The sequence below is a fragment of the Clupea harengus genome, chromosome 16 (assembly GCF_900700415.2).
Source record: "Clupea harengus chromosome 16, Ch_v2.0.2, whole genome shotgun sequence".
NCBI classification, from domain to species: Eukaryota; Metazoa; Chordata; class Actinopteri; order Clupeiformes; family Clupeidae; genus Clupea; species Clupea harengus.
In genome coordinates this window covers 8,157,616-8,172,615 of record NC_045167.1, presented here as the reverse complement: position 1 = coordinate 8,172,615, position 15,000 = coordinate 8,157,616, and the positions used below count along the sequence as shown (strand labels likewise).

The following is a 15,000-nucleotide window of genomic DNA, read 5'->3' as shown; positions in this document are numbered from 1 at the left end:
AAACGGATTCCTACATTCGTCACAGCAGTGACAGAAGTGCTTGATTTATCAACTACGGACTTGGTCGCGAGTACAAACGCAATTTTCCGCTCTCTCTTTTACCCCTCCTCGGGTCTCTTTGCAACTTTTTAACTTTTTTTCTTGTCCGCGAGTGCGCGCGCCTGGCACTGCCCCACTCCCCCGCGTGCAGTAAAATTTCACACACCGGCCTCACTGATTGTGGTATAAAAAGGAGGCACGGAAACCCGAAAACATGATGAGCAATAATACGTACTACGACCAGCAGCAGCCGCCGCAGTACTACTACGGCACGGACAACGGAGAGGACGGCGAAGAGGAGATGCCGGCCACGGAGAAGGACCTTGCGGAAGATGCGCCCTGGAAGAAGATCCAACAGAACACCTTCACTAGGTGGTGCAACGAACACCTGAAATGCATCAACAAGCGGATCAACGACCTGCAGAAGGATCTGAGCGATGGGCTGAAACTCATCGGGCTTCTCGAAGTTTTAAGTCAAAAGCATATGTACAGAAAATACCACGCAAGACCCAACTTCAGGCAGATGAAACTAGAAAATGTCTCGGTAGCGCTGGAATTTCTTGAAAGAGAACACATCAAGCTGGTTTCTATAGGTAAGTACTTTGTTAACCCGACACGTAAAGTTTGTGGTGTGTGACATGTAAAGTAGCGAAAGTTGATATTTTTCCGTTCGTGCTGATGGCGTGTTGCTAGGGTATCGTTACTGGGCTGGGGGCGCCTTTGAGTCGCGATTGAGCGTAAAGTCAATAGAATATTGTAGTGTTAGACTTACATTGATATGCAGTATATCTTAACAGAATCGAACAATTTCTTCTGCATTTCATATAACTGATTGTATTAGTATTCACTTTCATGCATACTGAAGATCCGATCAAGTAGGCTACCCCAAGGTTACTTCCACTGTAACTATTTCACTGAACCAACCATTATGACTGCTGAGTTTGTGAGTGCCATTTAATTTGTGCGTAAAGGGCGAAATTGGGTTATGCAGTCAGGACTTAGACAGGAAATTCCCGTCACTTAGTGCAGAAAGGATGCCTGTTCCTTGATTATGTTTGACTCTGTGTTCAGGTTTGTTTCCTACATGTGACCCGCTGTGATAGTAGCTGCTGGAGTGGTATTATCCTCAAGTTTGTAAGTTGATGAATATCACACGACATGAATGGAATAGGTTTTAGTAGTTGTTCCCAAATGCTTCGTTGTCTGGGAGATCATGGTGAATTGTTGGTACGCTATTCATTTGTATTAAACAGAACTGGGTGAGATCCCCTCTGTAACTGACCTCTGTCCAAACTTTTTGGGAATGGAAATGGCATGGCTCAGAGGAATGTCTTACTGCTTTACTTGTAGTAGCCCACAAGTCTCCATATTTGACGTTTGGTCACTGTATACTTGAAGTACTTAAGTACATACTTAGGCTAGTTGTTCTGCATTGACTCTGGAATTGGGATTTGCTGTCTCTTTAATTCAGTTGCTGCGCATAAAGTATTTACAGGACATGTTTTTTTTTTTTTCATCTTCACACAATAGTTATTTTTGTGTGTAAAGGAAGTACTCATAAAACAGGTGTGTGTGCGCGTGTGTGTGTGTGTGTGTGTGTGTGTGTGTGTCCGTGTGTGTGCCTGTGTGTGTGTGTGTGTGTGTGTGTGTGTGTGTGTGTGTGTGTGTGTGTGTGTGTGTGAGAGAGAGAGAGAGAGAGAGAGAGAGAGAGAGAGAGAGAGAGAGAGAGAGAGAGCAAGCACAGGTTATCCATGTCTAATTTCAGAGAGAGCTGAGTGTTGAAAGTGACTGGTTAGGCTGGACACACTGCACGCATGCAGCTGGCCATTTGAGTGTTTGTTCCAGGGTGCATTTGCTCTCCACACTGGCCCACTGAATCCTATCCACCAGGTCATGCTGGGCTTGTATTTCAGCACAGCAATCAATTACATAATAATAATACTAATACAACTACTACTAATTATACTACTGCTACTACTACGAATTGTAATAATAACAATATTTTTTCTCTATATAGCACTTTTCAAAGAACCCAAAGATGCTTTATGAGATTTAAAAAGATCAGTAAAATCAGCAGTAAAACAATACTTGATGGGATAGATTAGAGTTGAGTCTTGACTGCTGTTCTGAAAGTGCATCTCTGACATCTGTGGGCAGCAGGCTCCAGTGGGTGGAGGCAACAAAGGCAAAAGCTCTGTAGTCCCAGGTTCGGCACTGAATTACACATAGCATTTAGCAGAAATTACCCCTGGCTTAATAACAGCCTTATTATCCCATTCTTTTTATTAGTCCAGTGGGGCCAAGAATAAACACTCAGGAAATTGTTTCAGCACAGGAACTGCTAGTTTACTGTAAAGAAGTTCTTAGTGCCCCTGCTAAAGATATTTTATTTTTATTTAGTCTGGTTTGAAGTAGATGGCCGTGTTTGTGATGCAATGTTATCTGTAAATGTAGACATTAGTCAGCGCTCTATAACGAGGAGGCCACTCTGTAATCTATGCTACTCTGTACTGTGGTTGTGTAATCTACGCTACTCTGTACTGTGGCTGTGTAATCTACGCTACTCTGTACTGTGGCTGTGTAATCTACGCTACTCTGTACTGTGGCTTCTTCTCAAATAAATACATACAAATTATTGTAGAGCTCTAATCTGATTTGGCATAATTATTCAGCATTAGCTTTCTCATATGGAGGAATAAAATACAATATGATATGATAATATGTGATCAAATATAATAAATCTGTACCATAGGTAGGCATGTGCTTTATCTCCCTTTGGTGCATAAGCGTGTGCGTCTGTGTGTTGTTATGGTAGCATAATCATGTGAGTCTGTGTGTTGTTATGGTAGCGTAAGGGTGTGTGTCTGTGTGTTGTTTTGGTAGCATAATCATGTGAGTCTGTGTGTTGTTATGGTAGCGTAAGGGTGTGTGTCTGTGTGTTGTTTGGGTAGCGTAAGCCTGTGTGTTTGTGTGTTGTTAGGGTAGCGTAAGGGTGTGTGTCTGTGTGTTGTTTTGATAGCGTAATCATGTGTGTCTGTGTGTTGTTTGGGTAGCGTAATCATGTTTGTGTCTGGGTGTTGTTTTGGTTCATAAAATGATGTAGCCCTCTGCTCTATGTCAGTGCCTTCGTATTTACACATGTGGACAAGTCTAACCGCTCTTACACCTGCAGTGAACCTTAAGGACTGGCGTGCAGGTTGGTAGGAGGGCAGACTGTGTGCCATTTGACTTATATTGACTTGGTGTGTAAGAGAGAGAGAGAGGTAGAGAGGTAGAGAGAGGTAAAGAGAGAGGGAGAGAGGTAGAGAGGGGTAGAGAGAGGTAGAGAGGGAGAGAGAGGGAGAGAGAGAGAGGCAGAGAGAGGCAGAGAGAGAGAGAGAGAGGTAGAGAGAGGTAGAGAGAGAGAGGGAGAGAGAGGGAGAGAGAGGCAGAGAGAGAGGGGCAGAGGGAGAGGGAGAGAGAGGTAGAGAGAGAGAGAGAGGGAGAGAGAGGCAGAGAGAGAGAGTGCGATAGCGAGGCAGAGAGGTAATGCTCTGGTCCAACAGCTCCTATTACACAGAGAGAGAGAAAGAGATATTTCCAATAGCGAATAGACCCCCGGCCTGGCTTAGAAGACAGAGTGTGTGTTGTTTGACTTGTAATGATGTTGTGTATAGAGAGAGCGAGAGAGGGAGAGAGAGAAAGAGAGAAAGAGAGAAAGAGAGAAAGAGAGATTTCCCATAGTGAGTACCCCCAGCCTGGCGTAGAAGACAGAGTGGCCTACTGCCGTATTCTGGGCTGTTTGTGTCTGAAGGCTTATTGCATATAGCTTGTGTGTGTAGTGTTATCATATATAGCTTGTGTATATAGCATTATTGTATATAGCTCGTTTATGTAGCATTATCGTATATAGCTTGTGTGTATAGCATTTTCGTATATAGCTCGTGTATAGCATATATGCAGCCTGCTCTGAGCTAGTGCAGGGTGGCTGTCTTACTGTAAACAAAGGTGTGGGAGTATGGTGTTGTGTGAAGTGATGGGTGCTTTTGGTAATGTTTATGCTGAGAGACATCTTGGGGAGGGGGGGTACACACACACACACACGTACATACATTAATCACACAGTGTGTGTGTGCTAAATCATCTGGTATGCAGTAGGATTTTTTTTATTATTTGTACAAGCAAAGAGAGAGCATTTATTTTCAGCCATTCTATCAACGCTCAACCTAAATGTTCTTGTGAGCATGATCAGGGGTGTCAGAGCTACAGTGGCGCACACCATGACTACACAGATCTACACGGTTCATTGAACGTGGACCTTCAGATAGTATATCTGGCTTTCACTTGGAGTGCATGGGAGTATGCATTCATGCCTGTGTCTATGTGCTTCTGTATGGATGTGTGTGTGTGTGTGTGTGTGTGTGTGTGTGTATATGTGTGTGTATGTGTGTATGTGACCGTAGTTGCTTGTTAAACCGATCCAAGTGACTCCACATTCTGCAGAGCTTCGCTAATTAGGGACATGATAAGGGTGGGATGAGGTGACGAGAAGATGGGAGTGAAAGAGAAGAAGAGAAGAGGAGAAGAAGAGAAGAAGAGAAGGCAGGAACACTCCCCCTGTTCAGGGTCACGTCTCTTACTTCCTTACTGCCTCACACACACTTCACCGTTAGCTCACACACACTTCACCGTTAGCGCACACACACTTCACCGTTAGCCTCACACACACACTTCACCGTTAGCCTCACACACACACTTCACCGTTAGCGCACACACACTTCACCGTTAGCCTCACACACACACTTCACCGTTAGCTCACACACACACTTCACCGTTAGCTCACACACACACTTCACCGTTAGCCCACACACACTTCACCGTTAGCTCACAGTTCACACATGGTTGCCAGGGATGTCTGTGCCAGAGATGTCTGTGTTAAGGGCAAGAAATATTCCTTTAGATGAGTGCTGGATACGAAGCGAAGGGCTCAGGTTTAAATCAAAGCAGAGAGAGATACATTTACATGCCAGTAGATATGAAGTTGTTTTTGAAGAAGAGAGAGAGACAGAGAGAGAGATATTCCTGGCAATAAAGCAGATTTGAATTTGTATTTGAATATGAGAAAGTGAGAGAGAGAGGGAGGGGAGAGAGATAGAAAGAGGGAGAGAGAGAGAGAGAGTGAGAGAGAGGTAGAGAGAGAGGGAGAGAGATGGGTAAGAAAGAAGGAGAGAGAGAGAGGGAGAGAGATAGGAAGAGAGGAAGGAAAAGAGAGAGGCTGTTACGTGACTCCCTTGGCAGGGCCAGGGACGTTCACAGCAGCTACTTGTTTGAGCTAGACTACCCACAGTGCCCTGGAGCGAGGGAAGTGGGTCAACAGACAGGCACATGAAAGGCGTGTGGTAGGGGGAGCGGACGGCCGGCTGCACTGACATTGGCGATAAGACGGATCTTTCCAGAAGGGCACCTGCCACGGGTGCCTCAAAGTAGGGCTGAGTGTCGGGTGACAGAGGGCTAGGAAAACCTCTTGGACCCTGCTCACATACACACACACACGCACACACACTCACACACACACAGACACACACACACACGCACACACACTCACACACACTCACACACACTCACTCACACACACACACACACACACACACAGACACATGCATGCACACAAACGCACTCAGTCACACAGACACACACACACACACACACACACACACACACGCAGACACACACACGCACGCACGCACACACACACACACACACGTACACACACACACACACACACACACACACATGCCCGTCTGCTGACATATACAATCCAGCACACACACACACACACACACACAATCCTACACACACATGCACAAAGACACAATCCTATACGCACACAATCCCACAGACACACTCCTGCGTACACACACACACACTCACGCACACACTCACTTGCATGCACACAGGCACAGACACACACTCCTGGACACATGGTCTGACATTGCTGAAGGAAGCCTCTGGAAGTGGAAGTCAGAGTATCACATGGCCAGTCATGCTCTTCCAGTTCCCTCCACAGTGGAAAGGATAATGTGCTCCCTATCCTCAAAGTAAAACACACACACACACACACACACACACGCACACACACACACATATGCACACGCACACACTTTCTCAGACCTTTATGCCACAATCACTACATCTATCTTGGTTGGCAATGCTTATATATACTCCAGGTGTTTGACAGACAGATTCAGCTGGCTGCTTCAATGTTTCTTTTTTCTAAATGAGAAGGGCAAGACCCCAGTGTTAACTTTGCTGTGTGTTCAGTTAGAAATAGGACTAAGTCCATCGCATAGGAATAGATACTTGGCACGTTTTTGAATGGCTCTTTGGGTAATATTAGCCTATTTCCGAGAACCTTTTTGAAAAACCAGACTCATAACCATAAGCTACGTTTACTGATGCTGCTGCCGATCCAGACAGTCATGCTGTGCAGTGATCTGGTGATCAAAATGATGATCTAAATGATGTTTAATTCATCTGTGCAGTGATCTGGTGATCAGAATGATGATCTAAATGATGTTTAATTCATCTGTGCAGTGATCTGGTGATCAGAATGACGATCCAAATGATGTTTAATTCATCTGTGCAGTGATCTGGTGATCAGAATGATGATCTAAATGATGTTTAATTCATCTGTGCAGTGATCTGGTGATCAGAATGACGATCCAAATGATGTTTAATTCATCTGTGCAGTGATCTGGTGATCAAAATGATTTAAAAAATGTTGAATTCATCTGGTTGAGCACTGATCTCGTGACGTAAGTGGTGCAGAGATCTAGTGATCTATAGATTCAGTTACAGGACCCTAGAGGTACGAACATGTCCAATTATGTGGTCATCTTCATGTTATTTGAAGTGATCATGTGATCTCACAGATGGCTCATCCATGTTGTTGAAAGTGAAGTCATCTGGTGAACTTGGGATCCAGTGACAGGTCTCTGGAGGTGTGCGCAGGCTCTGTTGTTGTGAAGTGATCTGGTGATCTGGTGATCTGGTGATCCAGTGATGGGTCTCTGGAGGTGTGCGCAGGCTCTGTTGTTGTGAAGTGATCTGGTGATCTGGTGATCTGATGATCCAGTGATCCAGTGATGGGTCTCTGGAGGTGTGAGCAGGCTCTGTTGTTGTGAAGTGATCTGGTGATCTGGTGATCTGATGATCCAGTGATCCAGTGATGGGTCTCTGGAGGTGTGAGCAGGCTCTGTTAGTTGGATCTGGATCCTTCTGCTGATTGATGGAAACACAACTGGGTCCTGGGCTCCATCTAGTAACAGGTGCTTTAAATAGCCCAACAGCCGCCTTGTGTGTGTGTGTGTGTGTGTGTGTGTGTGTGTGTGTGTGTGTGTGTGTGTGACTGCAACCCCAACTCACGCTCAGCCAGGGTGATCAGGAGCCACACAGCTAAGTGTGTGTGTGTTTGGCAGAAGTGTGGACGCAGGATTTCCGAGAAGGCAAGATTTTGTATTTTTTGTGTGTTTGTTTGTGTGTCTGTTTGTGAGAAATGAGAAGGTGTTGGAGTGACTTACTTTCTCCCACTGTCACCTCTCTCCCTCCCTCTCTCTCTCCCTCTCCCCCCCTCTCTCTCCCTCCCTCTCTCTCTCTCCATCTCTCCCTCCCTCTCTCTCTCTCCCTCTCTCTCCCTCCCTCCCTCTCTCTCTCTTTCTCTCCATCCCTCTCTCTCTCTCTCCCTGTGAGTCAGTGATGAGGGAAGCAGAAGCTGTAGCTGGCAGCCTGTGGGGATCTTTTACTATTTCTGGTGGTTCTGTGGCATTTTCATACGGTGGCCTGGAGATTTTAACAGCGGAGAGTTGAGGTATCGCAAACACACTGGCCACGCTTCACTGACCAGAACACATCTCCTTCCTGAGACACAGAGAGGAGCTGAACAGAGTGTAAAACAGAGAAAGATGAACTCACAGACAGACAGGGAGAAAGATAGACTGACAGACAGGTAGAAAGACAGACAGACAGACAGACAGACAGACAGGTAGAAAGATAGATAGACAGAGACTGATGGATTCTGAGTCAAACGCCAACACTTGGAATAGGGAGACAGACATCAAGATAGACACAGACAGACAGACAGGACAGACAGACAGACAGACAGACAGACAGACAGACAGACAGACAGACAGACAGACAGAGTGAGGAACAGAAAAGTAGAAAGAGGAATAGACTGAGAGAGAAGGAGAAAAAAGAGAGAAGGAGAAAAGACATTAAATGAAAGGACAGAACTGAAATGGGAAGAGGGAAAAAAGAAAAGCAACGACAGAAAAAAAAACCATCTGAGTATTGTATTGCTCACTGGATTGTATTGTATTGTTCACTGGCCCAGGGTTCTTTTGGCTCTCAAATCAGACATGGTGAAGGGGCATGGACATGATGCAGACAGTAGTCCTGTGTGTGCTGTGGAGTGTGTGCTGTGGTGTGTGTGTTGCGGTGAGTGTGTAGTCCTGTGTGTGCTGTGGAGTGTGTGCTGTGGTGTGTGTGTTGCGGTGAGTGTGTAGTCCTGTGTGTGCTGTGGAGTGTGTGTTGTGGTGAGTGTGTAGTCCTGTGTGTGCTGTGGAGTGTGTGTTGTGGTGAGTGTGTAGTCCTGTGTGTGCTGTGGAGTGTGTGCTGTGGAGTGTGTGTTGCGGTGAGTGTGTAGTCCTGTGTGTGCTGTGGTGTGTGTGCTGTGGTGTGTGTGTTGCGGTGAGTGCTGTGGTGTGTGTGCTGTGATGAATGTGTAGTCCTGTGTGTGCTGTGGTGTGTGTGTTGCGGTGTGTGTGTAGTCCTGTGTGTGTGCTGTGGTGTGTGTGTTGCGGTGTGTGTGTAGTCCTGTGTGTGTGCTGTGGTGTGTGTGTTGCGGTGTGTGTGCTGTGGTGTGTGTGTAGTCCTGTGTGTGCTGTGGAGTGTGTGTTGCGGTGAGTGTGTAGTCCTGTGTGCGCAGTCTACAAGAATCACCTTGTGTCAGCCCACACTGAAGTCCATAAGTGCCCCTCTGCCAGGAGAGCTTTTTAAGATGGTTTCAGCAGGTTCTGGAAACTTCCTTGGGTGCCTTTCAGGTGACTGAGTTGGTGTGTGTGTTGTAGTGTGTGTTGAGAGTGTGTGTTGAGAATGTGTTTTAAAAGTTATGACTGAAGATGGGGTTAGCTTGTTTCTGGAATGTTCCATGAGTGTATTTTGTGTGTGTTAGGAGAGTGTTTTGGGGATGTGTTTGAAGAAGTTACCCTTGAAGAAGTCTCTCATGACTGTATTGGCGGGACTGTTGGGAATGTGTGTTGAGATTGAGGTTGTAGTGTGAGTGTGTGTTGTGTGTGTGTACCGCAGTGTGTGTGAGAGAAAGCTTCTCTTGAGTAACTTTAATGTGTTTGTGTGTGTGTGTCTGTGTGTTGGAAGTGTGTGTTAGGAGTGAGTGTTTGAGGATGTTTCTCTTCAATAACCTGTGTGTGTGTGTGTGTGTGTGTGTGTGTGTGTGTGTGTGTGAGAGAGAGGGTGTGTGAGGATATTTCTCTTGAGTAACCTGTGTGTGTGTGTGTGTCTGTGTGTGTGTGTGTGTGTGTGTGTGTGTGTGTGTGAGGGTGTGTGAGGATGTTTCTCTTGAGTAATAGGCGACTAGAACTGCTCTGACTTTACTGAACTTTGAGGACTCTCTGTCTCTTCTCTCCCTCCCTGCATCACTCTCTCTCTCCCTCCCTCTTCTCCCTCTCTCCCTCTCTCTCTTCCTGCCTCACTTTTTCTCTGACCAAGAATCTCTCCCTCTCTTCCTGTCTCCCTTTTCTCTCTCTCTTTTCCTCTATCACATTTCAAATTCAAGTTTTTGTTTCAAATTGAAACAAGCTTTATTGGCACGGTCATGTAGCACAGAGCAGTCCAATGGACATATGATACAGTGAAATGTAATACACGCAAACATTTGGACATGGAGCAGTGTAAGTAAGTAAAAACAGTATATATGTACATATATATAATCATAAAATAATAATTTAAAAATGATTAATTAACATGTGAATAAAGAAGGCTTTGATCATCTCTCCCTCCCTACCTCTCTCTGTCTCTTCCTCTCTCACTCTCCCTCCTCTTTCTGTTTCTGCCTCTCTCTCTCTCCCTCCTCTCCTCTCTCCCTCCTCTCTCTGTCTCCCTCTTTCCTCTTGTCTCTCCTCTCTCTCTTTTCCTGTCTCTTTCCCTATCTGGCTCTTACTCTCTTGCTCTCTCTGTGTCTGCTCTCCCTATGTCTGTTCTTCTCTCTTCTCTCTCTCTCTCTCACACACACACTCCCCCTCTCTTTCTTTCTTTCTCTCTCTCTCCCACCCTCCCTCCTTCTCTCCGTGTACAACAGAGTCTCTAATTGTTACCATGTGTCTGAGCCAGTCAGTTCTGAGGAATGTTGGACCGCAGAGCACCGCCAGCTATACACGCCCCCCACCCCGCATGCGTGTGTGTGTGTGTGTGTGTGTGTGTGTGTGTGTGTGTGTGAGAGAGAGAGCAGAAGCCCTCCCATCTCTTCAAGACAGAACTAGCAGGGTGGATATTGCTTGATGTGATTGTCCATTTCTTTACCATATTCACCCCCCCCCTCCTCTACTATGACACAGGATCCATACCACCCCTGTGTATGGATTAACTGCCCTTACAGGACACCGTAGCACACCCGCTGACTGGAAATAACTCAATTTCCCACTGACGCAGGCCACGCAGTCAGACGTGAAAGTGTGAATGTGAGAGAAAGAGCAGAAGAGAAGAATGTGTGTGTGTGTATGTATGGTACACACACGTTTCTGAGCATATGAAGGTTTAAGTATGCCTTCAAGTGAGTGTCTGTGTGTATGCATGTAAGTGTGTGTGTGTTAGTGTGTGTGTGTGTATATATAAGTGTGTGTGTGTGGATGGGTGTGTATGTACGTGAGTGTACATTTGCCACACAATTTCTGTACAAATGGGTCATGCATGTTCATATGCACACAATAGTGTGTGTGTTTGTGTGTGTGTGTGTTTGTGTGTGTGTGTGTATGTGTGTAATTCAGAGTCTACGATGTGCTATTTCACCACCCAAATCTTGCCCACTTCTCTGATACAGGGAGGTTTGTGTGTGTTGCTGCGAATGTGCATGTGTGTGTGTGTGTGTGTGTGTGTTTAGGGAGGAGAGTGAGAATGGCAAAGTGTTTTCCACCTTGGGAGGCTGAGACCCCACAGGCAGGAACAGCATTCTTATTCTGAGTGGTTTTACAAGTCAACACAAAGTGAGTGTTTGTCTGTATGTATGTGTGTGTGTGTATTGTGTGTCTCTGTTTGTGTGGGGGGCAGAATAAAACACACGAAGCATGACCTTTAAAGTTCCTTATAATGGAATCCAGGACAGCTTGGTTATGGAATCTTATTTATATGTTTGTTTGTGAAATGTGTTTGTACAAAAACAACAACAACAACAACAATAGCAGCGTTTCATTGGAATTGAAAGTATTCATTTGTGATAATGGACTGGATGCTGTCATCTCTGTGCGTGTCAGTTTTCAAAGCTCCCTGCCCTAATGGCATTCACATCCTGTGATTATCCTGCTGTTTTTAATCGGGCACTACTGAGGACAGCCTGTTCTCTCTAAAACAGCAGTAGCTGAGTGTCATGGGCGAAATCTCAAACGAGCATGACAATCTTTGGACCGGCTCGATGTCGACGCAGACACCGGCCCTTTCCAAAACGGCCCAGCGGGGCAGATGACGGGGTAGATGTAGCGTGTGTGTGAATGTTTGTGTGTGTGAATGTTTGTGTGTGTGTGTGTGTCTGTGTAGCGTTGCAACAAAGGAAGCAGGTTAGCGGAGAGAAAAACACACATCTGGAAAAGCAAGAGGAATTAATGGCCGCACTAATGAAGTCCAGCCACACTGAACACTGACCTATGTCCGTGCCGCAGTGTGTGTGTGTGTGTGTGTGTGTGTGTGTGTGGTGTGTTTGTGTGTGTGTTTCTGCATTTCTGTGTGTGTCTGTACATGTGTGCATGTGTATTGCAGGTGTGTGTTTATGTTTGTACATGCGTTTCTGGGGAGTGTATTTGTGTGTTGTTAAGAAATGCATAAGTGTGTCCACCTATAGAATCATTGTGTGCTTTTCGACGCCTGAGCTTTTCACACGCTCTCACAAGTAATTACTACGGTTATTGGCCACGCAAATCAGAATACAACTTAGTTCAGAGAAATCATGTCACATCATAAACCAAGCCTTAATTGTATGTTTCAGCCTAGATACTAAAAGGGATCAATCAGTGTGCCTACTGAGATCACCTTCAAGTACTCTCTTCTAGAATGAAAGAGAGGGACAACTCACCTGTTCCACGCAGTCGACAGGTTTTTCTGTGCCAAAGGTCCCCACCTCTCTTAGGTATCGGACGTTCCGGATCACAGGCTGCTGGTCTGACCGGTGTAATTAAGCGAGGTGTGATTCAAACGCGGAGCTCAACTCACTTCATTAACTGACGCAGAAGCGAGTTTTGTGGTATTTAAAAAGTACCCCAAGGTTTAATGTCAAAGAGGTTAACAAGAATTTAAAGAAAAGAAAAAACAACAAGACTTGGTCCCCAAGTCGTCAAGCGCTCAGCAAAACAGTGTACAACCCACACAGCAAAAAGAAGAGCTCTACCCCTACATGCATTGATCTCAGCTTTTTTAACTGCAACTGCTTCCGTCTTTTCATCACGGACTTCTCCTTATAAGGTCATTCCATCATACAATGTACTTTTGCCATGTCAGGGTTTTTTAACAGAGGTGTGATTCATCTATAGGCCGGCTTCTTACAGCCTGCGTCCTCCTCGCGGGCCCCAAAGGGTACACTTCCCGTGTTTAACCGACTTCACAGTTTCAACTGGACATTCACAGCTTACATCAGCATTGTTTCCTCACAAGCATTTGCACTGAAATTGTTTTCTTATACAACAAGCAAATTTCACTCTTGATCATAGCAATCAGCAGCAGATATAGATTTGTTAAACATCACTCACTATCACACTATCATATGATTATAAGGCATGATTCAGACATTCTGCAATCATTGTAAAATGCATATATTGGTTTAGATGATTATAAAGCATAGCTCCAGCAATTTCATAAAAGCATGAGTTTTTCATATGATTAATACATATTTCAAACAATCTCAGCAAAGCGTACATTTGTTAAGTGAGTATGAGAATGGGATATGAGTGTAAATGTGAGTCTGAGAATGTATATGAATGTGAGCCTAACACGCGTACGGATCCATGTCGTGGCTGTCAGGTTCATTCTTTCGTGAGTCGTTCATCAGTGTGTGTGTGAGTGGGTGTACTTGCGTTTGTGGGGTGTGTATGTGTGTGTGTGGGGTGTGTGAGTGGGTGTACATGCGTTTGTGGGGTGTGTATGTGTGTGTGAGTGGGTGTACATGCGTTTGTGGGGTGTGTATGTGTGTGTGTGTGTGTGAGTGGGTGTACATGGGTTTGTGGGGTGTGTAAATGTGTGTGTGTGTGTGAGTGGGTGTACATGCGTTTGTGGGGTGTGTATGTGTGTATGTGCTGGGGAAACAGGAAGACTAAATCTGAATCTCAAACTCACTCAAACACACAAGACTGGCTGTACATTACTGTCAGTAATGAGTCAGCGGACTGGACACACGTGCAGGACAACAAGTTTTTAATGTCCACAGAGGTCGATCACTGACAGATGCTAAGCAGCGCAACAACCCACAAACAACCGGTATGCCTTTTAGGTAGTTAGCGTGCTAGTTTTGGAACAGAACTCCTTATTGCTGCTTTAATTACATTAGTAATGACATCTGGGGAATCTAGGGGCAGGATCACAGGTAGGGGTTGGATAAAGGCCAGAGTTATCTAAGTGTCAAAGTACTGTTAAAAAGTCATAACTATAGTCTTTCACAGGTCTTAATGGACTTCATGTTATAGTTATAATGTCTGAAGGGCTATGTAATATGCAATGTGTAATATGGGTGACCTTATAGTACCTAATAAGTAATTGCATAACTGTTGAGAAAAATATTTTAAGGCTAGTGTGACAGCCCTTGGGCTAACTCCAGGCGAGGTACCTCAATGAAAGTCCTGATGACTGTCTCGGTATAAGTAACATAGTGTGTGTCCTTTGGTGTGTGTGTGTGTGTGTGTGAGCGTCAGTGTGTGTCGCCTCATGAGGTTGGGTTTCAGTACAGTCATAGACGTCCTCTGCATGCCTTCTGGCGACTCCGTGTCGGCATGGTGATACCCCCCCCCCCCACCATCACTTCCAACATTCAGCAAGAGGTTAAAGGTCAAGTGAGGAAGGGTCAGGGGTCAGGTTCACAGATTAGTGTCAGGATGGGGACGGAGGGGGCAGACCATAGCGGTCAGGACCAAATCAGGACCCTAGATAGCAGAGGACACTATGGGAGACAGCCGATGTGCCTGCAAACGTTGTCTCCCTTGTCAGATGAGAAGACACAAAGCAGAGACATGCCAGGGTCTGGGGGAAGTGCAGTTACCCAGGGCTGATGTGAGCGTTATTGCTACACAATATCACTTAGTAACACTGACAGAGCGTGCCTCATATTGCATGGCCCGTGAGACCGTGTACATATACAGATTTGTCAGTACGTTAACAACAGTGTAATCCAAAAATTGTCAGTGTGTAACAGGACTTTGATGCTGTGATACTTTACCCAACCTCAGCCCAGAAGCGCGGTGCGGTTTGGTTTGGAGTGAGAACAGGAAAACCAGCCGAAGCAGACCGGTCGCATGTGAGGCTTTAGTCTCTGTCAGGAGCGGGGCAAATGAGTTTTGACAACAGAGGAAGGACCAACAACAACACACAGGAAATGGCATTAGAGGATTGCATGTAACAGTGCTTCACACCGTGCCCATGTGTGTGTGTGTGTGTGTGTGTGTGTGTGTGTGTGTGTGTGTGTGTGTGGTGTTAGAGTTAGTTTGCATGTAATAGTGCTTC

The 15,000-nt window shown here is 45.5% G+C and overlaps 1 protein-coding gene across 1 annotated transcript in view; it reads left to right on the top strand.

Annotated features, from left to right (window-relative positions):
• The window catches only part of flncb (filamin C, gamma b (actin binding protein 280)), a 91,785-nt gene that overhangs the window by 337 nt on the left and 76,448 nt on the right, over positions 1-15,000 (top strand). Inside the window, 1 exon segment of the mRNA XM_031582300.2 lies at positions 1-632. This exon segment is cut by the window's left edge and continues 337 nt beyond it. Within this exon segment, the coding sequence (XP_031438160.1) occupies positions 254-632 (379 nt within the window). The 5' untranslated portion in view covers positions 1-253.